The following is a 13,130-nucleotide window of genomic DNA, read 5'->3' on the forward strand; positions in this document are numbered from 1 at the left end:
ATCAAAAAAAAAAAAAAAAAAAAGCTCAACACGAGCATAGGCCAACTGTTCAAGACATATACCATCCTTTCAATACGAACATAGACCAACTAGTTAAGACATATACTAATTGGTTAAGACATATACCATATTTATAATACGAGCATAGACCAACTAGTTAAGACATATACCATTATTTCAATACGAACATAGACCAACTAGTTAAGACATACTATCGGGAGATTGCGAAGCTTGAAGTAAGGAAATTCACGTATAAGCTCAGCCACAAGCCAAATGCACGAGGCTTTAAAGCCCTCTATATCAGGTATAAGTCCCAGAAATCTCAGGATACCATTTCTAAACAACTGACTCAAACAGATGACAGAAGCCTACCATTAACCAAATTAAACCATGAAAGCATATACCAAATTTCTGGGAAAAGCATCAGGCATCAAATACTGGGTTGACTCAGGCTTAAAACAAACTACTAGCAAAATAAGATGACTGTTTCATTTGCTATAGAAAATCAATGACAACTCGAAGGAAAGCCAAAATAAACTCAAATAGCATTCCACTCAAATTAAGAACAGCCAATAAACCAACATTAGGAACACCCCAAGTCCAGAGGAAATGTAGTGTAGAAACAAAATTGTGTCTAGAATCACTAAAATTGTGCCCAATCTTTGAGGGAATGAAGAGAGCTGTACACGAGAGAGATTTTGAGTACAATATACAATATAACCCTAAACAACTCAAGAGAATAATTGAGGCAGTAGAGGGCATTTATATGAGTTCATCACAACTCAGGAGATGACAGAGGATAATCCCAATGAACAAAGACAAATTCTGGGTTAGAGACAAACTGACCCTGTTAAGTATTATTATAGGAGGAACTACATATAGAATAGTGTACATAAATGGAAAATGAAAACAGAACATAATCATAGGCTAGATAACACATGATACTAAGAACATGAATGCCTATCAGGGTGACTTCAGACATTGTATTTCATTATCACAATTTAAAGTAAACATTCAAATATTGGAACATAATGAAAGATAATAGATTCAAGTCATACAATGGTGAGTATAAATCCTTGATCAATTACTATAAACTTGCGAGAGAAGTCAAGAAAAACAGCCACAACAAAATGGGCTTTTCGATATTACAGCCCTATCACTCTTGTATGATTCATCCATGACAGTCTTGAAGGATCAGATAGCGCAAATAAACCATAACACCATTCAATTATTTGAATAAACAGACAAAATTCGGAGAGGAGAAGTGCACCAAGATTCATACCGGTAAAGCGATAGCATAATCAGATATTTCAGAAGAAATTAAAATTTTTGCTCAAAGTATTACATGTCTATTGTAGTTCAAGCATACCAAGCATAAGCAGCTAGGTATTATGCCCAAAGCTATCTAAACTTCATGCGCTATCTAACCCCCAAAAAACATAAATCCAAGTCGTGAATCGACGAAAAGGCACCGATCCATCATAAAAAGATATAAATCCTGAAAACCAACGTATAGAAAGCAATCAGATCAGACGGGGCTGAGAAGCTGGGAAAGCTGAGGCTTTGGCTCGGAGTTCATGCCGATGATGATGACCAGAGGAATAAAGCCATAGTGAGTGATGACCTTGGCTTTCTTTACGGCCCAAGTAGTCCACTCCTTGAAGGCTTGGGTTGTGGATTTATCCTCAGATGACTTCGATGAGCCCTTGGAGCTCTTGCCCTTGCTTCTAAGAGAAACCTTCGACGCCATTGCTGCGAGAATTCGATCTCTGCACAATGCTGGTACCTTCTGGTTCTTCTGGTACTTCTTATTTCGCGGGACCGTAGTCGTAGATCCTTTAAACCCTAAATACACCACACACGTGGACCGGCTTGCCTGTGGGTTATGACCGGCTATAGCCAGTTCAATGTTGCGCAAGCCTTTGAAAGTATTTGTTTTAAATTAGTCATTTTAAATTACTTTTTATAAAATAATAATAATTTCATGCCAAATACTATGCGAATATACAAAATTTATAGTATATAATAGTAGAAAGACTCATAAGTAATAAAAATTGAAATTTTTTTAGCAATAAACTCGTAATAAGAAGAGTTTAAGTTTTTTTTCTTAAAAAAATATATATATAAAGATTAAAATTGAGCCTTTGAAAGTATTAGAATTAAAATTAAACGTCCCAAAATATTTTATTTTTAATTATAATCTTATAGTAAAAAAAATTAAACAAGTCCTAATATCATAAGAAAATTGTAAAATGGGAATCTATAGACTTAAACATGGATGAGAGTTGTAAAAATAATAAAAAATACATAGACTTATATAATATTTATGTCATCTTAATCGAACATTTTTAAATAAAAATTATCGAATTGAAATGGTATCATAAATTATACGTAATTTAAAACATGATAACCATACAAAAGTTGGGCATTCACTATCTCACTATGATTTGAATGGTAACATTTCCATAGTAAATATGATAGAATTTGCTATCATCAGTTGAGAAGCAACATACGATGGTTCATCAATCAATCAATACCTATGAGTAAACAATGTCTTCAAATTTCAAACTTGCTACTTGTGACAATCCAAACCCACTACTAGTAGATATTGTCTATTTTGACATATTATGTATCACCATCAACCTCACTCACAATTTTATAACGCATATATTAGATATAGGTTTCTCCTCTCCAACTGAGGTGAGATCTCACACTATTGGAAATTTACATAACCATCCATCAATCGCTCTGAAATACCTACACATGACATATAATGTGAGGTGGGATCTCACACTATTGGAAATTTACATAACCATCCATCAATCGCTCTGAAATACCTACACATGACATATAATGTGAGGTGGGATCTCACTCTATTGGAAATTTTAATAACGCATCTCCTAGATACAAGTTTCTACACTCTTATCAGGAATGTTTCATTTCCCTCTCCAACTGAGGTAGGATCTCACACTATTGAAAATTTACGGAAGCATCCATCAATCGCTCTGGAATACCTGTACCTACACATAACATCCTTTTAACTTTGAAAACCTGTGTTCCTAGAATCAACAAGGAAAAGGCAACAATACCCAATTTTCTAAACAGGCTTATATCTAAGAATTTACCACCTATCATCTTGTAAACTATCGCATTCCTGAGGAATTTTCACAGCTGCTGATAATCCGAGCACCCATGTTAAGAAAAAGAACAAAAAGAGTAAGAAAAATGGTCTATATTCATGGTAGATGAAAAATACTCAGCATTCACAAAATGTCATAAAATATAGTGTAAACTTGCATAGCATCACTTCTACAACTTAAAAGAAAGAAGCAATCTTGTCCCAGAATCCAAATTGGCAGGGATTAGTGTTCACATATAAAAGAAGGTTTTATTACTGCAAGAAATTATTGGAGTGCCTGGTCCGGTGCTCAAAAGAACTTCCGGTAAGGTCTGCCTGCATCCTCATCTTGCATATGCTGTCATCATAATGTTATAAACCAAGTTATATTTTAGAAGAAAGCTTGATAAAGAGTGCACCACATCTCAACAGGCAATTGGCGACTCAATAATGAGAAGGAAAACTTACATAAATGGAGAAAAACAAACAAAAACTACGTGCAAATTTTCATGGAAAAGAAACAAACATGAGAAAGATCAAAGATGAACACAGCTACAAGATAGGAGTCAGACCACCCAATATCTCAGAAGCAAACACATGGGGATGGAGTCTGAGAATTGAACCTCTAACTTCGAAGAATTTGTGTTAGCAAAACCATATGAAATGTTTTAAATCATTTCTACTTTTTCAAATCATTCATTTCTAATAATTTCTTGATTTCAAACTCTTGAGAAGAAATTTATTTCATCTCAACAAGTGGACGAACAACAGGGATCAGCCTTCCTGTCACCCTTTCTTTGCACATTCTCTTTTGGTGATGGAAGTCATTCTTATTAACATACAGGTATTGAAGATTTAGAACAGCAAGTAGCAATGACGATCCAAAAGAACAAGTACCAAACAGTAAATTGAGAAGCAAACTAAATTCTATCCTTTCAGAAAGGAAAGGATTGCCGCGAGATGCTCGAAGTTAGTACCAATGCTCACACAAAGTGAAATTAAAAACTTGTATTCTCCAATCCGGTGCTAAAATCATAACTAGCAGTTAAAGAAACACATGTGAATTCCAGGTCCTATAAATAAACGAATCACACCAAAATAAATTGGCCAATTGGAAAATCGACACGGCCAGTCCAGGAAGATAGGACCAAATTCTTCATCACTTCAAAACAATTTAGTAGAAAGGAAATCCAGAATCGAAAACAGGTAAAAAAAAAATGGAAACCCTAAAAAGAATAATTTCAACCCCGTTTGAAACGCACGCCGTGGATGTGCGTCAACGGATCACGAAACGAAACGATCGAATATAAATCAAACCACATACTAATGCAAGAAAAAGATCGCAAAAGAGAAAAGAGAGAAATGATATTACAAATTCCCTGACGATGCCCTTGTAAACAAGGAGGGGAACGGCGATGCCGAAAAGACCGACAAGAGCAAAGTTCCGGCGAGTCCAGCGGAAGTTATGCTCAAGATTTTCTCTAGCAGAACTCCAGTCCTCAATAAATTTGTTCTTGTGAGCTTCCATTCCTCCGCCCATTGTCGCTCTCTCCAAATTTCTCCTCTTCTCTGCTTGCAAACTCCCTCGCTCTCTGCGCAGTTTTCCCTCGTCTGTTTCCTCCTCAGCCCTGTGGTTCGGCCGGTCGATAAATTTTCACCCTTTACAAATATTTTTTTTTTAAATGTATTTTTTTTGTTTTACCATGACTAAATTATTTTACTTTTATTTAATTTCATAATTATTTTTTATTATTTATTGACCATATAATATTTTATAAATAATATTCAAATCGAACATAAAATATTACACGGACTAATATTCTATTTTTATTAAAAAAAACGATATAAACCAACCAAAAGAAAATTATAGTTGAGCGTAGTCTGTACTATTTGATTCTAATTCTATTAAATAAATCGGATGAGATTTTGTTGTATGTCTTCCAATCCTCTCGATGAGTTGACTGTCCCCCAAACCAACACAGGTGAGCAAGTAGAGTATATTAAAGTGCTTGAGAGAACCAAGTTGAAGGAACTCAACAAAATAACCCCGACGCACCCTCTAAGGTAGACACTTTACAACCCTCTTCCGGCAAAAGAGCAAACCGATAGCAACTTAGAAGATCGACAGGGATTAGAAAGCCCAATCAATCTTAAATATACATAACCCAGTTAAGCAGACACTCGAGTATAAAATTTGATTTAAAAATATTTAAATTTGATCAAACTCAAATAATCGGGTTAAATAAGAAATAATTAATTTAAGACGATAATTAAATAAAAGTTACGGAAATAATTTAATCTAAAATTAATTAAATTTGATAATGATTAAATTTATTTCACTAATAGTTCATAATAACATCACAAATTTAATTGACCATGCTAATTATTTTTATTTAATTTGCTATTTTTTTATAATTATTTTGGTTAAATAATAAGGAGCTTATCATATTTTTAAACAATTATTTTAAAAAGTGATTTAAAAGATCATATGGCTTAATTGTTAAGCAAAGTCGTGAAAATGAAAATATCAAATTTGCAAGATGCATCACGTAAATCCGTTGAATACGATGACGCCACGTGGACTGACTGGGACTTGTAAAAAAAGCAAAATAAATAAAAAGATTATTAATTAGTATACATATAAATATAAATATTTGTTTTACACGACCGGAGAAGCCCCGACTCCAACCGCCTAAAGAAAACGCGGTGCTTGAAGGAATCACGTGAATGCTTGCTAAAAATTCATAAGATTAAAATATTATTTTAATATTTATTTTCAATATATTAAATTTTAATAAACGGGAAATATTTCAGTATATATATATATATATTATTTTTTATGGGAGCTGATCGTCAGATCTCATATCCCGTTCGGACAGGTGACAGCAGCGGAATATTTTTGGGCGTTGTCCATCTTGGGAATTGCGAGCGAGAAAGAACGAACGGAGAGCCCCTTTTGGTTCGTCTATTCTGAGCCGACAGCTCCACCCATCAACCAAGGGGAGACACAGAAGGAGGTAATCGATTAATTATATTTTCATCTTTAAATGCATTTCTCTTTTTCTGTTGATCCTCTTTTCTTCTTTCTTCGTTTTTTAATTTTTGATCTGCTTTTGAGCTGATTCTCTGACGCATCTGAAGCTATGAGCATCCATTTCTTTTCCTTCTTCATAGGTTTTGTTCTGTTTCTTCTCGCTGTGTTTTTTTTATTTATTTATTTTTATTTTTTTTATGGATTCTTCTTTTTATGAGGTGCTGAATTGGTTTTCTTTTTCGTTTTGTGTTTAAATGTGTTAGATCCCAATGATTTCGATGATTTTTTTGTCTTGTAACTCGTTCAGATTTGGAACTGAGTAATTTGGAAATTTTGTGTTCTTTACTTTACAACTTGTTTTGGTTTTGATTTCTTCGTGCAATTTCTTTGTTTCCTGAGTTTACTTGGCTGATATCTCACGAATCTGTATCATCATATCGTCAGAATATTGCATCTGATTTCCGTATTCTCTACTATGTGGTTAAGAATTCGATTAAACATTGGCGACAATGTTTTGCTTCGATTGCTAATTTGGTTATTGCTGAAGAAAACAAATCTATATGAAATATTTCCCGTATGAGAATAAGTTGTTGATGAAGTTGATTTGCTTGTTGGCAGGTTGCAGGGTTTGTGTCTCCTCTTAGAAGAAAAAAGGGAAGAGGCTAGAGAATTTAGAGGCAAATGGGACCAATGGATTACGAAAGCAACAGTTGGATATGGGATGGTGTATGCTACTATCCACATTTGTTTGGTGGTTTAATGCTCACAGCGGCCTTGCTTGGATTTTCAACGAGTTATTTCAGTGGCAATGGTGCACCATCTTTGCCATTTTTCTGGTCTGATTTTGGGATTTTTCAGAAAAGAAAGAGTGAAAAGAAGCGCATTCGGGTTTACATGGATGGCTGTTTTGATCTCATGCATTTTGGTCATGCCAATGCGTTGAGGCAAGCTAAGGCGTTGGGAGATGAGTTGGTGGTGGGTGTTGTAAGTGATGAAGAGATCATAGCCAATAAGGGTCCTCCAGTGTTACCAATGGAAGAAAGGTATCCGCTGAAATCTTATTGAATTTGTAGCAAAGCATGTAAAAGATTTTGTAGGTTTCCACAATAATTTGCTCAGGTTTTCCTAACCAAGGGCTCCTTGTAGGCTGGCTCTTGTAAGTGGTTTGAAGTGGGTGGATGAAGTTATTGCCAACGCCCCATATGCAATTACAGAGCAATTCATGAACAGGCTCTTTAATGAGCACAAGATTGACTATATTATTCATGGAGATGATCCATGCCTACTTCCAGATGGGACTGATGCCTATGCCTTAGCTAAGAAAGCTGGTCGGTACAAGCAGATCAAACGTACTGAAGGAGTGTCCAGCACTGATATCGTAGGTACTGTGTTTCTCAATCTTCAGTAAGCAGTTTGTCACAAGAAGCATATTCTAAACTTGCTTGCTTATTTGAGCTCTTGAATGTTACTTGGTTTTGCATTTTCTTGTTTCAAAGTTTTAACCCATAATCCATTAATTTCTTGAATGTAGGAAGGATACTCTCTTCCATGAATGATGCTACGGATTCTAAAAATCATAATGAAACATCCCCGAATGGAGATTCTAACAAGGAAAGTTCATCCCATGGTGCCCTTTCTCACTTTCTACCAACATCACACCGTATTGTACAGTTTTCAAATGGAAGGGTATGGTTCTCTGGTGACCTAAATGTTCTTGAATCCTTATGCGGGAGAATTTCTCCTTTCTGGTCCTTTAGGTGTTTGTTGTGACAAAAACTGGAATAACATAATCAGTTTAGGTTGTGGGAATCAAGAATTCTTTTGTGAAGGGAGAACTTGTGCTTTTGCTTAGTTTGTGGCGGTCTGGTTGTTAGGGGGAGATAGAAAACTCTTTAAATCTAGAAAATTCTATCGTTTAGTTTGCATGATGTGGATCTAATTTTTTTTATACATTGATGGGGCTTTTGATCTTTTTCATGATAATGCTAACATATTATCATATCCAATGGTAGGGGCCTGGACCAAATGCTCGTATTGTATACATTGATGGGGCTTTTGATCTTTTTCATGCAGGACATATTGAGGTATTGCAGAATTTACAATCTTTTCTCTATTTCATGCTTGTGTATAACAATTCTTTGCTTTAAATGTTCAGTTGCAAAATGATTTGTGTTATGGAGACGAACCATATTGAGTCTGTATTTATGTGTTCATTAAGCAGCACATGCCTTGTAAGCAACTTTAAGACTATAGGATTTAGCTGGGAAAGATTATGTCACTAGGATGCTGCTGTCAGAATTGTGCATAAGCTTTATAAGTTTGGCTAGGGCCATAAAGGGTTTATGACTCAAAAGGGGTCCATTTTTCTTGTTTTGAAAAAGAAAGTCCGTAACAATCCAAGCTCACTACTAACAAATATTATTCTCTCTGGATTTTTTCTTCCGGGCTTCCTCTCAAGGTTTTTAAAATGTGTCTGTTATGAGAGGTTTCCACACCCTTATAAAGAATGCTTCGTTCTCTTCCCCAACTGATGTGGGATCTCACAGAAACATTACATGGAATAGTAGCTATGTTACATGTGGTGTGTGTCATGTGGTGTGTGTCTGACAATGTTGAAAAGACAGCAGGAATATATCTTCAAAATGATTGTCTTAGTTTCATTTTTGAAGGTGGGATTAGTTAGAGATCCAACAGGCTTAGTGTGCTTTATTTGAGAGCTACGATGGAATGTTAATGACATGCTTATACATTTGCAACATTTTCCTTCTTTTAATGTGGACAGTGGCAATCGAATCTACTCTACATTCTTTTCCCATCTCAATTCAATTATGTATGAATTTGATCTGCGCTTCTCTGGCTAATTAGTAGTAACATAATAGTTTCTCAGAAATACTATCGTGTCATCATATCATCATTTATCTTTTCAGATTCTCAAGAGTGCTAGGCAGCTAGGAGACTTTTTACTAGTTGGCATACATAATGATCAGACTGCGAGGTACCTATTTTCGTTCATAAGATTTTACCTATTTGTACATTTCTACTATCTGGTTTTTCTCTCTTCCAGATGTTTTGAATACTTTCCTGAGATTATGGATATGTACTTATACCTTGGATGTTAACGAGTGGAAAAGTAGAAAATAACTCACTGTCACCTGCAGTAAACTCAGAGGGAAGCAATTTCCAATTATGCATTTACATGAACGTAGTCTCGGTGTGCTGGGTTGCCAGTACGTCGATGAGGTGATCATCGGTGCACCTTGGGAAATTACAAGAGACATGGTAAGTTGCTATGACTGAAGAAGCATTCTTTTGCTTGTGACCGTGAAGTTCTTATGACTGAAGCATTCTTTTGCTGGCAGATAACTACTTTCAATATATCTTTGGTTGTGCATGGGACTGTTGCTGAAAACAACCCTTTTGCCGTAAGTAGAGCTATTCCTACTGTTGTTTTTCTTCAAGTTCATATTTACAAAACCTTAACAAGGTGAGCTCATCTGTTTCAGAGCGACAGTGATCCATATGCCGTTCCAAAGAGTATGGGAATTTTCAAGTTGCTTGAAAGCCCTAAAAACATTACCACTACTTCAATAGCCAAAAGGATAGTGGCCAATCACGATGCTTTTAAGGTACTCTCTATATTTCTCTTATTTCTTGAGCCTAAACTCCAAAAAGTAATCTCTGTAGTTCTAAAGAAAAAATTTGAACATGCTATCTGCTGTTAGTAAAGAATACCTTTAGAAGTCAACTGGATTACGCCCTTTATATTAATCAGACCCTTTGTTGGCGTTTTGATCCATAACCCAGTGCTTAATCTGATGCATCTGTTGGGCTATTGCTGTCTGGTTTATTTACAATGCAGAAACGCAATGCCAAAAAAGTGGAAAGCGAGAAGAAATATTATGCAGAGAAGAAATACATATGTGGCGACTGAATGGTTTTTGCTTTACAATTTTTACTTACTGTTCGGCATTAGGAATGTGGTTGTAGGTAACTCTTGTTTCTGAAGATCTTCAGTACAAATTTTCCCCATGAAGATAGGCTTAGAATATGGAAGGAATTACATCCTTTTGGAAGAATGCTTCAGCAGAATTTGACATGGCAGTTGACTTTGTAATTTCATTGTAGGCTATAACCTGCAGCTAGAATAGATAAGTTGGATACTCAAAACTGTGAGCAACACAACGGTTTGATATAATGCATGTAAACATCCAAATCGTATAGGTATCACCTTGTGCCTTTATTGGCAATGAGTTTTCGTTTTTTAAATTTTACTTTTCCTACTTTTTCCAGGTAATGTAGGTGTTGTTGTATTGTTTGAAAGCAGTAAAAGTTATATTTGTTATTCGATTGTTATAGAACTAACCCTCCTTTCGTACTATTCTTAAATCTTTATCTTCATGTCTATTTAGAATTGTGTCAAATAGATTCTTAAAGTCTATCCACAATGATCTAACTTTACTATCTCTACTGCCACACCATGCATTATCCTGTCTGCCACATTCACCCCATCTGCAGTGAGCCATACTCATAAATAACAGGACACTTATTATGCCTTTACAAAGAAGGATATGAATGACACTCAAGTCAGGAATACAATCAGCTTTTTTCATTGAAATCAACCCAATGATCGAAGGATATTAAAAGTCCCGCTTATAAAGACAGAAAAAGCTACTGATACTGAGTTATTAGCTCTCTTTTTGAAGTCAAAAGTCACCAATACTTGCCTCTCTTTTTGAAGGGCAAACGTCTTCATTTTTGTGACAGAATCATTGTTCTCTATCCCCCCGAGTTACCTCATTTCATCGCTTGTCATAAAAAAAAAACACATTTGAAAATGGCGTGAAATTCACGTATATTATCTAATGACGCATCAAATTAGGAATAAAAGGAACACATACTATGGTAATACTAGAAATTTTCCCTCAAGATACCATCATGATCCCATCTAAATTTGAAACCATTCTCACTCAAGATATCATACAGCAAGTAGATAACTCTGATTCATTAAATCCAGCTAGCAAGTACTAAAAAGGAGAAAAAAATTGTACATGGTCTCAGAATTCTCAACAGAGCAACTCCACAGAGGCATGCAAAAGCACCACCACTTCCTAAGAAAAGCTGTGCCACATGATGATGAACACAAGAGCAAAGGCAACAAGGCAAATATATTTATACCCATATGGTTTTCAATTCAAATTTGCTGCAAATTTATCGTATTACCTAACAACCCCATGAGATCAAGAGATGTTATTCTTCACTATGTACATACATACCATCATCGAAACCAAGTTATGGGCGAGGACGTTTGTTGTGGCAGCTGTTGAATCATGCAGTGCTGTTGGTGCCATTGATGTATACCACTAGCTCCGTCCATTCCACCATATCCATAAGCCCGTTGGCTGCTTAAATTTTCATCTTCAACCTCCATTGTTGCCTCTCCAACTTCTTCTTCAGCTTCCATCAACTGTGGAGCCTCCTCTTGGGCGACATCCATGGTTGTGGTAGCAGGAACCTGCAGCCGCGGAACCCAAGGAACAACAGCCAGATTTTTGTTCTCAGTCCCCATTTCCTCATCATTCTCGCCAAATTTCAGCCGGCCATCACAACAATTTTCACGAACAATTTTGCCTGATAGTTGTCAGATACATGGAGATCAGAATCATTCCTCATAACGACTGGAACTTAACAATTACTCTTCGCCAAGCAAGAATGATTAAGAACACCTTTGTTCTTTCATATTTATCTTTCTTAAGAAAAGTTATTCCTCAATCCAATATGAGACTTCCCAGAGACGACCGGCTTAGAAGCTAAGTAGTTAAATGTAGGTTTCAGAAATCGAAACGAAAATGAGAAAAATACGGAGAAACTAAATTGAAATCAGTACTTACTTTTCAAGCCAGAAATAATGTCAGGATCGACAGAGACCGAAAAAGGAGATGACTGCAAGAAAGGCGTATTAGCAGCATTAAACAGAACAATAGCCCTCTCGTGATTGTCGCGGAAAGGACGATCTCCCGTTGCACAAGCTGAAGCAGAAACAGAAGAAGCGTCCGGTAATTCCTCAATCCTCAGACCATTCCCACCTACTACGAAATTTTCAGGCATCAATGGTTCGTTGCCTAAAACAGCAATTTCCGGCGGTTCTTCCTCTTCTATAATAGGCGGCAAACCAACATCCTAGATAAAATCGGAATTAAAAAAAAAATCTCAGCACAAAGCTCTACAAACTCCATTGAAAGAAGCAAAAATCGGAAAGGGAAAAAAAGGTACCAGACGGCGAATCTTCCTAGCAGGCGACGAAAGGGAGAATTCCGAGAACTCGTCGTTAAATTGATCGAGATCTTTTCGTTTCATCTTCATCTTCATCTCCGATCAAAGAAGAAATCCTCCCCCAAATCTCTACTGTTAATGCTCCCACACGACTTCCTTTCCTCACCGCAGAAAACAGAACCGTTGTTGAAAAATCTGATTCCCTTCCGACCAACTTCGATGAACTAAGCAGCAATAGATTAGAAGGAAAAACAGGAAGAACAGTTGAAGAAGAAGCCCGCTGACATAGAAGGAAAAGGGCTTTCTGTTCTCTGGCTGTCTAGAGAGCTCTGGAAAGCCCCGCTGAGGGAGAAGATGAAGCCCAATTCATCATTTTATTTTTTATTTTTTTTATTTAGCATATAAATAAATAATATTGGCGCCTAATCAGATTTGCTTGCAACGTGGCACTTTCTTATTGGTCATATAAGGGATTATTATTTCACTTTCCCGCTTTCTTCCCCCACCTTCACACGTGCGAGTTATTAGGAAAATTATTTTTCATTTATTTCAATTTTTAAAATTAAAAAAAAACTATTCCTCTGAGAGAGAAGATGAAGCCCAATTCATCTTTCTATTTTTTTTAATTTAGCATATAAACAATATTGGCGCCTAATCAGATTTACTTGCAACGTGGCATTTTTTTTTATTGGTCATTAAGGGATTATT

The 13,130-nt window shown here is 36.0% G+C and overlaps 4 protein-coding genes across 6 annotated transcripts; 1 reads left to right on the forward strand and 3 right to left on the reverse strand.

Annotated features, from left to right (window-relative positions):
* Positions 1–1,250: 1,250 nt before the first annotated feature.
* Positions 1,251–1,839, reverse strand: LOC111429970 (mitochondrial import receptor subunit TOM7-1-like). Its single transcript, XM_023066061.1, has one exon. The coding sequence runs from the start codon at positions 1,748–1,750 to the stop codon at positions 1,529–1,531; it is 222 nt and encodes a 73-aa protein (XP_022921829.1). The 5' UTR covers positions 1,751–1,839; the 3' UTR covers positions 1,251–1,528.
* Positions 1,840–3,217: 1,378 nt separating this feature from the next.
* Positions 3,218–4,789, reverse strand: LOC111429971. Its single transcript, XM_023066062.1, has 2 exons — positions 4,491–4,789; positions 3,218–3,476 (listed from the first exon to the last, which is right to left on the reverse strand). The coding sequence occupies exons 1-2, from the start codon at positions 4,656–4,658 to the stop codon at positions 3,429–3,431; spliced, it is 216 nt and encodes a 71-aa protein (XP_022921830.1). The 5' UTR covers positions 4,659–4,789; the 3' UTR covers positions 3,218–3,428.
* Positions 4,790–5,770: 981 nt separating this feature from the next.
* LOC111429649 (ethanolamine-phosphate cytidylyltransferase-like) lies at positions 5,771–10,499 on the forward strand. 3 transcript variants are annotated; one of them, XM_023065585.1, is made up of 11 exons: positions 5,771–5,841; positions 5,998–6,135; positions 6,771–7,195; positions 7,299–7,534; positions 7,684–7,838; positions 8,165–8,236; positions 9,080–9,147; positions 9,311–9,431; positions 9,512–9,574; positions 9,656–9,778; positions 10,012–10,499. In XM_023065585.1, the coding sequence occupies exons 3-11, from the start codon at positions 6,834–6,836 to the stop codon at positions 10,081–10,083; spliced, it is 1,272 nt and encodes a 423-aa protein (XP_022921353.1). In that variant the 5' UTR covers positions 5,771–5,841; positions 5,998–6,135; positions 6,771–6,833; the 3' UTR covers positions 10,084–10,499. The 3 variants fall into 3 exon arrangements, with proteins under 3 accessions (XP_022921353.1, XP_022921352.1, XP_022921354.1); XM_023065584.1 differs by lacking the exon at positions 5,771–5,841 and having other exon boundaries at positions 5,942–6,135; XM_023065586.1 differs by lacking the exons at positions 5,771–5,841; positions 5,998–6,135 and adding an exon at positions 6,205–6,292.
* A 149-nt stretch (positions 10,500–10,648) lies between these two features.
* On the reverse strand, positions 10,649–12,787 carry LOC111429650. The gene is made up of 4 exons (XM_023065587.1): positions 12,423–12,787; positions 12,041–12,329; positions 11,426–11,780; positions 10,649–10,957 (listed from the first exon to the last, which is right to left on the reverse strand). The coding sequence occupies exons 1-3, from the start codon at positions 12,516–12,518 to the stop codon at positions 11,428–11,430; spliced, it is 738 nt and encodes a 245-aa protein (XP_022921355.1). The 5' UTR covers positions 12,519–12,787; the 3' UTR covers positions 10,649–10,957; positions 11,426–11,427.
* Between the last annotated feature and the right edge of the window lie 343 nt (positions 12,788–13,130).

This window comes from Cucurbita moschata, unplaced genomic scaffold (assembly GCF_002738365.1).
Source record: "Cucurbita moschata cultivar Rifu unplaced genomic scaffold, Cmos_1.0 Cmo_Scf00032, whole genome shotgun sequence".
NCBI classification, from domain to species: domain Eukaryota; kingdom Viridiplantae; phylum Streptophyta; class Magnoliopsida; order Cucurbitales; family Cucurbitaceae; genus Cucurbita; species Cucurbita moschata.